At 39.1% G+C, this 15807-nt stretch overlaps 1 protein-coding gene across 1 annotated transcript; it reads left to right on the top strand.

Annotated features, from left to right (window-relative positions):
* The first annotated feature begins 12 nt into the window (after positions 1-12).
* On the top strand, positions 13-15807 carry TMEM38B (transmembrane protein 38B). The gene is made up of 6 exons (XM_040541464.1): positions 13-251; positions 6024-6180; positions 9304-9488; positions 10565-10652; positions 12594-12711; positions 13740-15807. The coding sequence occupies exons 1-6, from the start codon at positions 146-148 to the stop codon at positions 13947-13949; spliced, it is 864 nt and encodes a 287-aa protein (XP_040397398.1). The 5' UTR covers positions 13-145; the 3' UTR covers positions 13950-15807.

Below are 15807 nucleotides of genomic sequence, written 5' to 3'. Positions count from 1 at the left end.
CCGGCCAGCGGGGAGGGGACAGCGGGGGCAGCCCGGAGGCAGCAGCCAGCTGCAGCCCGGCGCGGGGGCGGGCCCCTCGCCGGGCACCGCCGCGCCTCCCCTCTCGCACGGCGCCGGCCGAGGCCCAGGCTACCCCGCGGGCGCCATGGAGCTGGAGCAGGTGCCGCTGGCCTTCTCCGGCCTGCCCATGTTCCCCTTCTTCGACATGGCGCACTACGTGGCCTCCGTCATGGCGCTGAAGGAGCAGCGGGGTGAGCGGGGAAGGCGGCCGGGGCCAGGCAGGGCCAGGCGAGGCGGAGCCGGAGCCGGAGCCGGAGCCGCCGCGCGAAATGGCGGGGGGCTGCCCGCGGGAACCGGGCTCTGTTGGGCTGGGCTGGGCTGGGCTGGGCTGGGCTGGAGGGAGACTGAGATGCTCCAGGGGTCTGCCCTTTTTTTTTTTTTTTTTTCCTCCGTTTTTTCTTCTTTCAGCGTGGAAATAAGGTCTCCTGCGGTCCAGGTGAAGCCGCCCGTCGGTAAATGCTGGCTGCGTCCAGCCGAGTTCCTCCTGCCTCCTCACTAGGGGCACAGGGGAAGCTAGCCCAAGCGGCTGCTGAAAACCTTATCACGGTGGAAGGCTTAAAACGTCCCAAAGATAAAAGGGCTGAAACCTCTGAAATCAGGTTTTTGTGTGGAGGGAAGGAGTGCAGGTGGCAGGCTGGCACCTCGCTGCCAGGCACCATTACAGGGGTGCAAGGAGCTACTCTGATCGCCTCCTAATATCCCTCTCGAGTCCTGGTTAAGCAGAAAGGTGCTCAGGAAATCCTATCTGGTAGGAAACCTGCCACAGGATTGTAATGGGCTGGGTGTGTTCTAGTTCGTGACTTCACGTTGTACACATAATTTGTACAGTTAAGCTAGGAAAGCCTTTCGCTGCCAGTGTTTTGGGAGCTGTATGAGTGCACACAGTGACACTTCTCTACTTCAATCTCTACTTGCTCTGCCCCAGAAAATCTTTTCCACTGTCTTTGTTAGCCCCAAACCTAGTTCTAGTTGTCATAAGTACGGAGACGAGCCTCGTTTTGGTGTTTAGGGTAGCAAAACTCTAAAAAAAAGTCACAGTGGAGTGACTTTGGACAATTGTGGTAACCTTGCATCCCAGCTGGTGACTGTGTAGGAGACTAAACTGGCTTTTGGGATTATAGAGCAGATTTGGGAGTTTCTGCTTGCTTCAGATTTTTAAGGCTCAGCACTCTGTTTGGTGAGAGCTTATTCTTTGGTCACTTCCTAAATGTGCCAAGGTGAATTTTTACTTCCTGCTGAGTAAGTGCACTTGGCAAATTGTAAAGGCTGATATAAAATGTTTATGTATGCTGGCATCTTCAACAGATCTTGTTACTACTACTAAAATTGCTTCTGGTTGCTGACATGAGACATTGTGTAATACAACTCTTCCATTTGAGAAGAGACTTTCTGTCCAGAGGTATTTGACATTATAATGCACTGCCTTTAAACTTTCTTCTGAAGTGGACGCAGATTTGAGGACTGGGAGGGGAGGAATTAGTCTACTTTGCTGATGTGGAGTGTAGCACAGCTTTAGTGAGACTGCATGTTGGGACAGTGGAAGCGCTATCAGAAGTCTGTTGATTTCTTTATTTTGTTCTTTTTTTTCCTTGTCATCTTAATAGTTGGAAAGTTCAGAACTTTTGAGTATCCTCTAGTACTCACTGTTAGTAACTGTAATTCAGGTGACTGCATGCTCTTCTGTTTCTTGCTTGCAAGTGGTTTGAACTGAACATTAAATCATAATTGAAATAGCAGCCATTATGAAATAGGATGGCTAATATTATCATTGATCTTTTATTTTTTGGGTATTACAATGTATTCTTGGAAATTTGAAGTGTAGCTCTCTTTCACAAATGGATACTTGGGTAACTCTGATCATGTAGGAAGCATGTCTTTGTCAGAGCCACATTTGTTTTATCCCAGAGTACTGTCTCATTAAAATGCTAACCCTTAAACTCAGATTCAGTGTGGTCATTTGTATCATGGATGAGCACCTATCAACTGGGATTTTTCCCAGTCCTTTTAACTAAATTTTCTTGCTCTCTTGTGGGTGCTGACAACTGCAGTGGTGACAACCAACATGTTGCTTTGCACATGTTAAACTAGGAGTTCTTCATTAGTACATTTGGGCTTGCTTAAGAATTACTCGTTTGTAGCTCCAGTTGGAGTTTTCTTTTGGGTCAATTTTCTTTTTGGGGACAGAGAGGCAGCAAAAGGTGTTGAGGGTTGAGGATCAGCACTGTTTGGAAGGAATGTGCTGGTTTTGGTCTTGGAAGTTTTCTGTGATGTGATCCAAGTTATCTGAAGAGAGCTACTGCTTTTTGGCATAGTTTTGCTGAGTTAAATCTGACTGTTAATGCTTTAGCTTAATTCGTGGTATGTACAGTTGAACAGGGGTGCTGGAAAAACTTCTACAAGCCCTTTAGGTTTGCTCTTTAGATGTGTATGTGGTATGTATTATTGTTTGCATGTTCAGAACACGTTGGGAAGCTTAAATTAGATCTTACCCTACTTACAGAAAGAGCTAGCCAGCAAGGCTTTTATTACTATTATCTAGAAATAGTATTTAAAACTGCATTCAACAGTAGTCCTTGTATTTTGAAACTGTATCTGTGCTTTCTAATATATGCTGCAGGACTAGAGGCCTTTTGGCAGGTGATATCCTGTGTGGTTGCATAATGCCTCATTAGTTTTTCGTGATGCATCAGAGGACAAATATAAGTGACCTCTTGTTTAAAAATGTGACCTATTGAAAATTGAGTTTGTTTTCTGAAAGGCTACATCTCATTTATAATTTAGGTAGCAGTGCTAAAAAGATGTGCTTTAAATTAGTATCAGCATTTTTTGACCCCTTGCTTTCTGTGTTGGCTATATTCCTTGTTAGAAAGCAGCTATGGAATTACAAAATAATGGTGTATGAGCCAAGAAAATTCTCATGTTGACCAACAAAAAAATCCTGAGGTCCCTTAGGGCTATCAGTCTCTTGATGTCCTTTAATAGCTTAATGAAGAAATTTACAAGCTTTTGTGTAGAGGGCAATCTGGTAATAATAATAGTCATTACTGTACGTGGCCTAAAAACTGGAAATTGCTGTTAGTCATGGGGCAAAGCAAGAGTGGAGAAGCAGTGATTGCTGAAAGGGAGAAGAATAAAACTGAAAAGAGAACAGTCAACTAATTGATTTTAAAACAGCTCCAATAGTTAATTGAATTGATTTTTTTTAAAAAGTGACCAAATCAGTAATCTGACCAAATGCCTGGTGAAGTGAATTAAGCTTTCTTTCTGCAAGTTAGCTGTTGGCCATGCTGCATTTGTGGGGAGGGAGGAGGGTAGTGCAGTCTTCTCACGGAGGCCACCAGTAAGATGTTAAGATGATTACTTCTCTGCTAATGCCAGGTGAGAAGCTTCATGCTAAAGAAAGAGGTTGGTGCAGACCCACCTGCTGATGGATGTCAGAAGTGTAAGATTTGTTTTAAGTGCAGTCTGGACACTGACAATTCTTGCGCGTGGAACCTCCTGTCATAATATGGTTACCAGTCTTGCTCCAAAATCAGATTACCATACAGACTACATTCTGTATTACATCAGGCTAAGAGTTAAAGCTTGTGCATAATGTAGCTGCTGATGTATTAGCAGTATTCACCCCTAGTAGCACATGATTTGTTGTGATTTGTGATCTACAGTGGCTGAGGCTATTCCCTGTTTCTTCTTGTTACCCCATAAAGTTTGGGATGTTTCTCCTCTAAATGGTCACTTTGTGCTATAATACTGTAGCAACACTAAAACTGGAACAATCTTGTCAATATTCCTATCTAAAGTGAATTGTAGTGAGAGTGCTGTATTCTCTTTGAAACATTTGAGCATTTGATCTTTGGTAAGAACCATATTTTCCCACAAAAGTTCTTGGAAATCCAAAAGCTTATCTTCTGAATTGTTAATCAAATACCACATTTCTTTTTGGTGCAGACCATAGGTTTCATCCTTAATTTGGTAACCTTCAGCCTTTAGACTATGAAAAAAGGAACTATTTGATGCAAGCGGAGCTCTGCATCTTTGTAAAGGGGAAGCTTTGGCAGTGATGGACTCCTGAAGTGGAAGGAAATAGTCAAAACAACTATTTCAAGATACTTCTGTCTTTGATAAAGTGTTGTTTCCCCTTAAAACACGTTAAGGTTTCCCTTTCCTCTCCACCAGCATAATCTGGTACTGAGAATTCTTCTGGCATAGTTCAATTGCAATTTTAAAAGGATGATTAATTTTAAAGATTCTAAAGATAACAAAATAAATGAAACAGTGAAGCTTTTAGTAGAATCATAGAATCATTAAGGTTGGAAAAGACCTCTAAGATCATCAAGTCCGACAGTTAACTGAGCACTGCCAAGTCTACCACCAAACCATGTCCCTAAGTACCACATCTATGTGCCTTTTGAATACCCCAGGGATGGTGACTTAAGCACTTCCCTGGGCAGCCTGTTCCAATGCTTCACAACCCTTTCAGTGAAGGAGTTTTTCCTAATACCCAACTTAAACCTCCCCTGGCAACTCCATTTTTTCTTGTCCGACTGCTTGTTGCTTGGGAGAAGAGAGCAACCCCTGCCTCGCTACAGCCCCCTTTGAGACAGTTGCAGAGAGCAATGAGGTCTCCCCAAGCCTCCTCTTCTCCAGACTAAACACCCCCAGGTCCCTCAGCCGCTCCTCACAGGACTTGTGTTCCAGGCCCTTCACCAGCTTCGTTGCCCTTCTCTGGACACGCTCCAGGGCCTCGATGTCCTTCTTGTAGTGAGGGGCCCAAAACTGAACACAGTACTCGAGGTGCGGCCTCACCAGGGCCGAGTACAGAGGGACTGTCACTTCAGTAGTCCTGCCAGCCACATTGCTTCTAATATAAGCTGGGATGCTTGTTGGTGCTTTTAATAATGAGAATCACAGAATGGGCAGGGTTGGAAGGGACCTCTGAAGATCATCTAGTCCAAACTCCCTGCTGAGCAGAATCACCTAGAGCACGTTGCACAGGATGGCATCCAGGCGGGTTTGAATATCTCCAGAGAAGGAGACTCCACAACCTCTCTGGGTGACCTGTCCTAGCGCTCTGTCACCCTCACAGTAAAGAAGTGCCCTCTTATATTCAGCAAGAACCTCCCATGCTTCAGCTCATGCCAGTTGTCTCTTGTCCTGTCACTGGGCACAACTGAAAAGAGACCACTTCCATCCTCTCGACACCCTTGCCTCAGATATTTATACACATTGACGATGTCTCCCCTCAGTCTTCTCTTTTCCAGGCTAAACAGGCCCAGCTCTCTCAGCCTGTCCTCATATGACAAGTGCTCCAGTCCTCCAATCATCTTCATAACCCATGTTATAAGACTTTGAGTAACCTTTTTTATTTGTTCAGAACTGTGGGTGAAACAACATTTGCCTAATTGCGTTGGGTAGTTGCCCAGAGAACACTGATAGGAGGGTGTTAGGGGAAAAAAAAAAAAAAAACACAAAACAAAAAACAGTAACCTTGAATTCATAAAGATTCAAAAGCAGAATTGGAAGCTGAAGAGTAGCCTTCAAAAAGTAGCTGTTGTAACACCAGTCCTTTTTAGGTCAGCAAGGCCACTTGTATGTACTTAGTGCAAATTAAAAAGCAACTTTGTACCTGCAACAGATTTTTAGCAATGAACCCTATCAGGTGTGCTCTGAAAGTTTTTGCTTCCTGGTAGCCAGGTAGGCACACTGAACCAACCCACAAAAGATACTGGGAGAACACACGGTCAATCGTTCTCTTTTATTTAGGTAATACATACTGAAGTCAGTGTCATCTGAAACTTGCATTTTCGGAGGACTTTTCTTGTGAAGGCCTACAGATTTCTGCAGGATTTTTCATGATCTAAAGAAACAATGTAGGATTGCATGACTTGAAAAATACTGACTTAAGACTTGACATGATTCTCAAATGTTTGTTTCTGTTTATGCCTCTTTTCTGTTTGTTTTAGGAGCTGTGGATGTGTCAGTCCGAAGTCCGGTTGCCTGCTGGTTTAGTGCTATGCTTTGTTGCTTTGGTGGTTCTGTTTTGTCTTCCTTGATGCTTGGAGAACCTCCAGTAGCATTTTTGGCAAAGGGCACGAATATTCTACTGGCATCTTCAGTCTGGTAAGCAGCCACGATTGAGTTAGATGAGTATTATTGGTTAGAGGAAGCTGTACTTTAACTGTAAATAGTAAGACTATACCAGCAAGCTTCCGTGTGAATCAGAAGCTCAACTTAAAAATGTCATGGATTTAGAAGCTGTCATTCCATCAGAGAAGTCACTGCAGCAACAAAAATGGTTTGAACCCTTTCTGTAGGAGTGAAATGCGCTCTTTTCATAAGAGCAACTTTTATGAGCTGTTGATAATGAAATACTCAGTCACTAGACTTTTCTTAGATTTTTATAGTATTCCTGGTCAAACAGATGAAAATGTGTTCTGGAATAAAATGGACTCAAGTTACTGCTTTTCTGAATATGAAGAAGTCCTAAGTGCCATCTAGTTTTTCCAGTGACAGCTCTTGAACCTGGCTGAAGTAAAATTCCTACACTTTTCTGTGATTGGGAAACTAAGACATGGATCTTCTTATCTTTCAGTCTCTGCTCTCTGACGTCTTTTTTTTTTTTTTTTTTAATCTTTTGCCCTTTCCCGAACTGCTTTCCCAAATGGATGGTGTGGTAGTGAAAGCCATTAGAGAGCTGAATGGGAAGTCAGGTATGTGTATGTGGCAGCAATTTGGCCTGTTTTGGAGTTCATAAATAATACTGGAGTTATTTTCATACAAAGGTAGCCTTGCAGTGGAGTTCATTTATTCCAGAGAGTGATTGTAGAGAAAAACCCTCTACTTTAACAAAATTTGGGATCAGCAGTGGATTTTTGAATTTAAAAATCTCAATTCCTATCTTAGAAGAGTATTAGCTGCTTGAAATCCTTCAGTATCTATTCCTTGTTGCCACTTAAGATTTATATTTGCAAATTCATTAAAATGAGAGTAAATATTTATATGTGTGTATCTGTATTAGTCTTCTGGTCTTCATGTTGCAATGGAAGATGGCAGACAAATTTAATTGAAGCAAATCAGTGAAATGAGTAATATACAATTAAACCTGCAGAACAACAAGGTTTATAGAATCTGCTTCTGGTTCATATTAGTCTGGTGTGGGCAACATGACTGCTTATTTTAACAGAGGTTAACTTGAGTTAGGAGTACAGGTAAACAAAACATGCTTTCATTTGAACTTAATGTGTGCAAATGTGACTTGCTATGCTCAAATAAAATGAGGTTTTAAGGAGAACCTGTGAATGTTATGAAACCTTTCAAGCCTTTAGTTTTACGAAGTTCTCTGTTCATTAGTATAATGACTTTAATTCTTGGTCTCAAATCACATGAAACAAAATTCCCCAAGTTACACGTAAAACTGGAAAATAAAAGGGGTTGTGCTGTGCTGAAGAGATGCTCCTAAATAGTCTGTAGGACAGCGACATCTACTGTTAGCAAATGTTGCTAGCAGAAATTATAGACAGAAATGGTATGGTAGCATAGCCATGCTATTCCAGACAAATCCAGTTATGTGTGCTTCAGTGTCCTAAACCCACATTTTACAATTGTAAATTGATTCTGGTTAGCGTGCTCTGAGTACATTGCTTAAATGGCTATTAGCAGTAGCCATTAAAATACATGCTCCATATACACCCTTGAATTAATACCCGCTGAAGCTTCATTGCTACAAAGGCAATTGGATTTACAATAGGAAAAGAGGGAAGGAATGTAAGCAATTCAAAAGTAATAGTAAAACTGACTGTTGAAGCAGTACTTAGCTATTAATGTAAATTCCAATAACTTCCTTGTATGTGAGAAGTAGGCAATTGCATGCTCCAGGTCTTGAAGAGAAAAAAGCTTTGTAAGTTTGCAGTGGCAAGGTACTATATACATTGCAGCAAAAGCAAATATACAATTAGGACAGGACTTCAGCTGAATTTTGCCTTCCCGTGGAGGAAGCATCCTGGCATTCTGCTGTTAAGGATAAGCATTTTTTTCTGAGGAAAACAACAAAAATACAAACCAAACAAAACAAAATCACACCAACCAAGCAAACAACAAAACACCCAAGTGCTCTCATGCTTTTTAATCTCTAACCAAGAAGCATGAATCTTCCTGGTTATGGTGTCTGCCACTAGTTTTAATAAAGTAAACTAGATAAAGGGGTGCATCTATGCCTTGCTGCCTGAGGAAACCAGAAAAAGACGCAGCCTTAGAAGTTTTTGGTAGATAGGATTGAGCTCAGAAGCCTAAACCAAGAGGCAAGTATTTTTTTTAGAAAAGACATTACCATCTTTTAGAGGCTTTTTCTGCCACTTACTTATTGCTGTCTTATTCCTGTGCTAATACAGGTTTTTTTTTTTTGATATTTTTTGGCTGTTTAAGAACTGAAATTTGTGACTGAGGAGATAAAATAAAGCACTGCATAATCTATTCACTTAAGATTTACTGTCAGCTTAGGACCTCATTGTTAGCCATCTTAACTTTACTTTGTTTTGAGAACAAGTTGGAAAAAGATATTAAATATTGAGTACGCCTTTGGGTTGCTTTTAACACTTTGAAAAAATAAATGTGCTTGTAATTGGCAAGCTGGAAAAGCTAGAATCTGTGGTTACTAAGATGTGAAATGGGTTTGAAAATAGCTGTGCATTTCATCTGACATGATACTAACAAGTGGAGGCATTCTTGCCGAACTTACATAATTCCATGTACCTATCAGTAGGAAAGGATAGTGTCTGCAAGTAATTTAACCGCTCTGTTTTAATCCTGTAAAAACAAAAAGTCTCACAATAATTTAATAATTTTTATTATGTAAATATATATATATAAATATATAATTTATATAAACTGTAGAACAATAAAAAGAGTTCCTGGAGTTGGACTTGATGATCCTTGTGGGTTCTTTCAACCTGGGATATTGTGTGAAAATGTAAATCTTTCTGATGTACTTTAATAAATTCTTAGCTGGGACAACGAGGCAGCAAGTACAGTGTTAAATATCATTTCATGATTTTCGTGCAACAGCTCAAACATACTCAAAAGCATTTCATTTTTTTTCTATATGTGCAGTATAAGGCATTGAGCTATCAGTAGTATATTAAATATTGCTAGTCGTATTCCAGAAATATATTTAAATGTATTGGAAAGTGAATTCATTAGCAAAAACTTTTGAAAGCTCATAACACTTTTTCTCACTGTGATTTACAGGTATCTTGTGTTTTACTGCCCACGAGACATATTCTGCCGGTGCTTTGCGTTTCTCCCTCTTCGGCTTCTAGTTGCAGGAATGAAAGAAGTGACTAGGACTTGGAAAATAGTGGCTGGTGTTGCACATGCAGACAGCCACTTTGAAGATGCCTGGCTTGTCATGGTAGCTGTGGGCTGGGCCAGAGGTAACATATATAACGTCTTCTTCTGATGAATTATGATGTTTTGGAGTGGTATTTAAATGGCTAGCCTTTCAGCATAACTATAGCACCATTCCTTGCTGTGGTGGGTATGATGGTCCTCAGGTCCTAATACAGTCTCTTATCCCCTCAAGGGAGAAGTCAGTGTAGCAGTTTTTCTGCCTGGATTAAGAGTGACATTGAATGACTCCAAGGGAAGTTCATCTTGTCCCTTTGGAAGGTCTTGTGAGGGCTTTTAGGATGGGTGACTGATGGCAATCAAGACAGCGATCTCCCATGTAGCTTCAGTGCTGTCACTAAACTTTCCATCATATCTCTTCAGAACTGTTTTCCTTGCATGTGGCTGAAGAAGAGAGCATGTTTCCTTAGCTTTTTGGATTGCTAACAGTAGTTGGTTTTAAACACAGGAATGACCCTTCTTGCCTGCCTGCTGTTTGGAATATGTCTCTGCAAGCTACCTTCCTAGCAGCTGTGTTTACAGTCACAAAATTAGAACCACTTCAGGATGTAGTAAAGCAGCTCCTGATTCTATCTGCTTGATGCTATTGTGCTTTGGGAAACAATGTGTTAATGTGAAGATATATGGCGTTATTTTTACAGGTTATGGTGCAGATCAATCTTGTTGGCCAAAGTTTCTAACACTTGCTTATGTCTTGCCTTTTTTAAACATAAAAACATATCCACCCTTTCTTGTGGAGAATCCTCCTACTTTATAGTGATACTCACTTGTACATAGATGCTTACAAGAAGAATGGAATGATACAAGCCTCTCTGGAGATTTTCTCTGTCAATTCAAGCATTTGTTTGCAGTGATCAGTGTGTCATTTCAGATATTATCACAAAGGTGAACCTGATGTTCTTTCTAAGTTGCTAAACCTCTGCGGTTTCTTATTGGTCACTTAAGTCATGCACATATAAAAGATTCAATTAATCTCTTTAAGTCTGAGCTTTGGGTGCCACATTTGGCAGCTGGTGTAATGAGTCTTGCTGGGAGCAGTAGTAGGCTGTGCAGCAGTGGTAGCATGCCAGCAGAGGCTTACTGCTAATCTCTGGATTTTCAGGAGCTGGTGGTGGCCTAATCTCCAACTTCGAGCAGTTGGTGAGAGGAGTGTGGAAACCTGAAACCAATGAACTACTGAAGATGTCCTAGTAAGATTTTTATAATGAACTTCAATCTGTTAACAGCTGTTTTACTAATTCCTTGTGTTGACACTGAATATAATGTGAATATAATCTGAACTGTATAATGGTTCAGATTTAAAGATTGAAAATATTAATAAAAATTCAATTGTTTATAATAGATGCTTGATATTTGTCTTATGAAGGATTGGTTGTTGATCTTTGATAATTTTAGCAAATGTTTTGGTCATTTTAGATCTGCAGCACAAGCATACCAAGTTGGAAGAAGTCAATAAAAGTTATGGCTAGAAAATTGTTGGAATTTATTGGTAAACATTATTGAGTCTGTTTGTCTTGTAGGGACACGGTTTTCTATCCAAAATGAAAGGCCAGTGGTACTACAAATATATGAGTAAGGACTGTGTTGTTAGTGCATGTTCTGAACATCATCAATATGGCTTCCTTTGAGTATTGTCACGCTTGCTTCCTCTGTAGGCACTGTTTTCCTCCAAAGATACTGATTATTTGAGAAGGTACAAACTGGTAGTTCAATATAGCAAAAAAGTAGCAACACATCTTTTCTATACTGTAAAACAAGAAAAGTGCCTTCTCTTGCAGAAGCAAAGAATGGAAAATTACGTGGCTTCTAGATTAGACAGTAAAATGAATATTGAGGCAGGCTAGAAAGCCACAAGCTATTGTTGTAAGTTAAGATAAGCTCATTTTAGTAATTTCCTAAAATGGCTTTGATCTTTCCCATGTAACTCTCAAGTCTTTAGAAACAATAATTTAAAAAAAATCTTTTCTGCAGCTACTCTTAGGAATAGAGAATAACAGAAGAGAAAGTTGTAAGGGAATTACTCTTCCTCAGTCAGTGCCTAGGTGTCTGCAGTCTTTTTACCAGACTTCCAGAAGAAAGTAGTCACTGTTAGTAATAGCACTGTATTTACAGGTGCAACATTAGAACATTGATTACTGATTGGCATATATCCTGCTTTTCTGTGGTGGATGTGACTCAAAATAGCTCAAAAAGTACTTTTCTTTTTAAATTCTGTTTAATATGTAAAACTTAAATAGAAGTACATTTTGAAATTTAAAGGATAAAACATTCTGCAATCGGCTAAGATAGTTTTACACAGAATTAGTGGTTTTTTTGTTTGTTTTTTTGGTTAAGCAGGAAGTAAGTGCAGAAATCTATGAGTTACTGAAATGACTGAAGAACTTGTCTGTGAATAGATGCTTTGTGGTAACAGGAATGTTGTCCTTCTATTATAGATACAGCTTAAGAAATGTGCAGAATTCTTCTGCCAGGATTTTAGTGCTCTCCATATTCTCTTGTTTTCTGACTGTATACATGTCAAGTGATGTACCACTGTGATGAAGGTAGATTGAAACTGTAAATCTTTACATGTTGCAAGTCAACACAGCTGTTTTGGTGAAACTTGGTAACATAACAAGATTGATATGTCATACCGATACTTGACCTGGCTCAAGTCAAGCATCAGCAGACCACAACCCTAAAAGTGGTGGAGTATCATAGTGGAATGAGACTTGGGTGGAGTTGCTCTTTGACACCTGCAGCAGCTGCCTGGAATAACTAACACCTAGAGTATAGGAGAATGTATTTTTAAGCACTGCTAGAGTAGTGCAAGCTTTGTAATTTAACTCTTCAGTAAGACACGTTGGGAGAAGAGGAAGAAGAGCAAGTTGACATGTAGAGTCTGAATAGAGACACTGAAGTGCATTTTGATTTGAAGAGGATTTGTCAAATATGAATTTGCTGGATGTATAAATCAGTGTTAAACTTAGTTTAATAATACCTAGGTTTTGGACCTCATCACTGCAAGTATACATGTTTTCTATTCAGAAATAGTTGCTTTGCATGCTAAGAACATTTAGTGTTTGCTAGGACATGACCTCTTTCACTGTGGAGTAGGGAAGAGAAATTAACATTGTTTGTTTGATTTCCAGCCCTGTGAAGGTAACTTTGATAGGAGCAGTTCTCTTCACTCTTCAGCATAGCCAGTACTTGCCGATAGCAAGACACAACCTCATGTTTTTGTACACCATCTTTCTTGTAGTTTCAAAGGTAAGAATTTGAAAGTGTTGCAAATAACTGAATAACAAAAAATATCTTTTTTCAGCATTTCAGAGCAAAACATGACCTCAAACATAATATCACAATTTATAATGCTGCCTTTTGGAAGGGGAGGACAGCTGCTACTGCCTTAAACCTGTGTTTAGTCTTTTACACGTAGATAGAGCAGAAGACCTATTCTGGTAGGTTCAGTGTGTGGAGGGGGAAGGAATCAGGAATATTGGCACCCAAAAGTTGATATGGTAGGTTTTTACGTCCACAATCTCAGACAGCTCATATATGTGGAGAGAAACTATCCTGTTGTCTGCTTTTTGCTAGCTGCTTAATGCCTGCCTTGTACCTGTGCAGTCATCTGTGGATTTGCAAAACAAACCAAATAGGTTCTTGTCTATGTATGAGTTACGTATGTTTACATTGCTGTAAAATTAATGAAGTTAATATATTCAAGGTAAATAATGGTATTTTCTTATACAGCATCACTTAATTTCTGGGTTTGACCCCTTTAGTCATGTTTGTTTCCAGGATGATGCTGGTCTTGAGATTTATTAGCTAATAAGGAAAGTATAGTCTCTGAGTTGAAAGAAGGCTAGCAATTTTTAAAACTTCAGAGCTGCTGTTGAACAGACTAGAAAATATCTCAAAGTGGTGGTTGCCAGTCTCATTTCTGTGAAGTTGCTGATGAGTTTAATGCTAGAGAATTTTCTTTAGGGAGCCAAGACTTTAAGCTGATGCTTCACCTAAACAAAGAAAACCATTGTTAAAAATGGTTTACTTTTAAAAAGTGTTTTAAGTGTGGTTTTTTTGTTTGTTTTTTGTTTTTAAGAGTATAGGTCAGAAAGAGAAGCATTCATTGATGTTTTAACCTAAAATGAGCATATTTCCCTTCATTGCGTGGACTCTTCGTGCTCATGTAGCAAGTTAGAAATGCTGTACCTTGGTTCAGTGTAGCACTTGTGTTCAAATTATTGTGAAGTCATTAAAACTTTTAATACAACTTGACCATTCCCTGTTCCTCATAGGTAAAAATGATGTTGACAAGATCTGCGACTTCTCCATTTGCTCCCATTGAGGCTGCATTAGGCTATATATTCTTCGGCTTGCAGAAAACTGTACCCAAAGTGAAGAGCGAAGGTGCTACATCTTCCAATGGCTCTTCAGTCTGTGACCAGTCTTCCTCTGAACAGTCCCATGATGGTGTTAAGAAGAGACAAGCAAAGAAAACAGAATAAGTGGCTTAAAATCCTTGATAACCTGCAAAGATATTTGTATGTCAGATTAAGCTGATTGAGATTTTTTTTAAAGAATATTTTATGAGGTGAGAGTAGGGCTGTGTAGTATGGTGGTGTTACTTGCCTTCAGAATGTGTTTTGTTTGCTTTTGGAGTGTGTTCAGATGTTTGAATGAACATGTTGGATTTGTAAGTGTAAGTGTAAAAGTACATTATTTTTATAGTGGTTGTAAGTTTACTGAATTTTGTATTTATTAGTAACTTTAAATGCTTACATGCTACAAAGAGTTTCAAAATGTGATAATCGGCTTTGCTATTTTTTCTGGTATATCACTTGTTTCATTTTTTTTCTTGATTCTCATGTTTCATTTGGATAACATGAACTGCCAAGTGTTCACAGTAGAATGTCTCAAGTAAGAAAGGCTTTAGTTAGTCATCACCTCATTAAGGCTTAATCACATTGCACTGTAAAACCATGAAAATGTACCAAACTAATGCCTTTAACTAGAAAAATAATGGAATTACTGTTGTAATTCACTTTGCACTGGTCTAGACTTTCTTCATTTAAGTAAATATTTTTTGCATTTTCTGATTTTTCAAAATAAGAGTGGTTTACTAGTATTTTTAAAAATCTTTACAGTTAGCAGATAGAAACACCAATATTTTTGTTGTTGGCTCACTTTGACACTTTATTTGCAAGCGTTTGATATTTAGATATTTTTGTTACATATGTGATTTTTATGTGGTTTGTAATATCTTTCAGTTTGACTAGGATGAGACATCTTTGCCTGCACTTCTATCCAAGCATAAATTATTTTTTTCAAAGCCAAACTATCAAACATTTTCAAAAAGAATACTGGACAGTATATTTACCTTGTTTATCATCAGTTCTGCTCTGTTGTACATGCTGTTAATAAATACCAATACTAGTTTCTAGCAGTTACCTCTGGTGCTATTGGGGAAGAACAGTTAATACCAGAAGCATTGAAACTGTTTTATTACTGCTCGCTGAAATTTGCTGCTTCTTTTTTACATGCGATGTGAAGCAGTTGCAAGTCATACGCAGTTCAGAACTGGGAACTTAAACATTTCTGAGATGTTATATGTTATAAGACTCTAATCTTTTCAGAGGAATCTTTCATTTGATGTGCCATTTTTTAGAATGCATTAAACTATTTTTACAGAATTAGATTCTTTGGAAAGTACTACTTTGAAGAGTATTCTTCAGCAAAAGGAGGTTGGTTAATCTTTGCACAGGGATGGCAAGGAGAATGTGGAGGCAAGTGTGATTTGAAAAGGCAAAGTTCTAATTCCAGGTACATATATAAATTCAGAAGAACTGTCACCAGTACTGTACTTAAAAAAAAAAAAAAAAAAAAATCCAAGAAATTTCTTGTGTGCCTGTTGAGCCACAGTTCCTTGGTAGTGACTAAATCCATTGAGTTCAGTTTGGAATTCAACTGTATAGCAAATGTATGCTACCTTGAAAACTAAGCTGAGTATTTACTTCAGCACAGAAGAATAACAAAAATGAACCTCCAGCTCTTTGAACAAAGTAGTAATTGTGTTCCTGCCATTTTAGACACAAACTCTGTGTCCAGTTGTATATAAATGCTTGGAGTCACACTTGCAGGGTGTCTCAGGGTTTTGTAGCTCGGATAAGCTTGAAGCTGTCAACTTTCTACTTAATGATCGATTTGTTTATTCAGCAACACCAGCAAAAATTGTATGTTTACTGTTTTTAAAATTTTGGGGTGTTTTTTAAATCTAATTGGATTGTGGTATGGAATTATGTTGCACAACTGTGAAATACTGACTGATGACTGGCTATTCTTATCCCAAATAAATGTGAAAATACA

The sequence above is a fragment of the Cygnus olor genome, chromosome Z (genome assembly GCF_009769625.2).
Source record: "Cygnus olor isolate bCygOlo1 chromosome Z, bCygOlo1.pri.v2, whole genome shotgun sequence".
Classification (NCBI taxonomy): domain Eukaryota; kingdom Metazoa; phylum Chordata; class Aves; order Anseriformes; family Anatidae; genus Cygnus; species Cygnus olor.
Note: the sequence above shows the minus strand (reverse complement) of the source record. Positions and strands in the feature narration are given on the sequence as shown.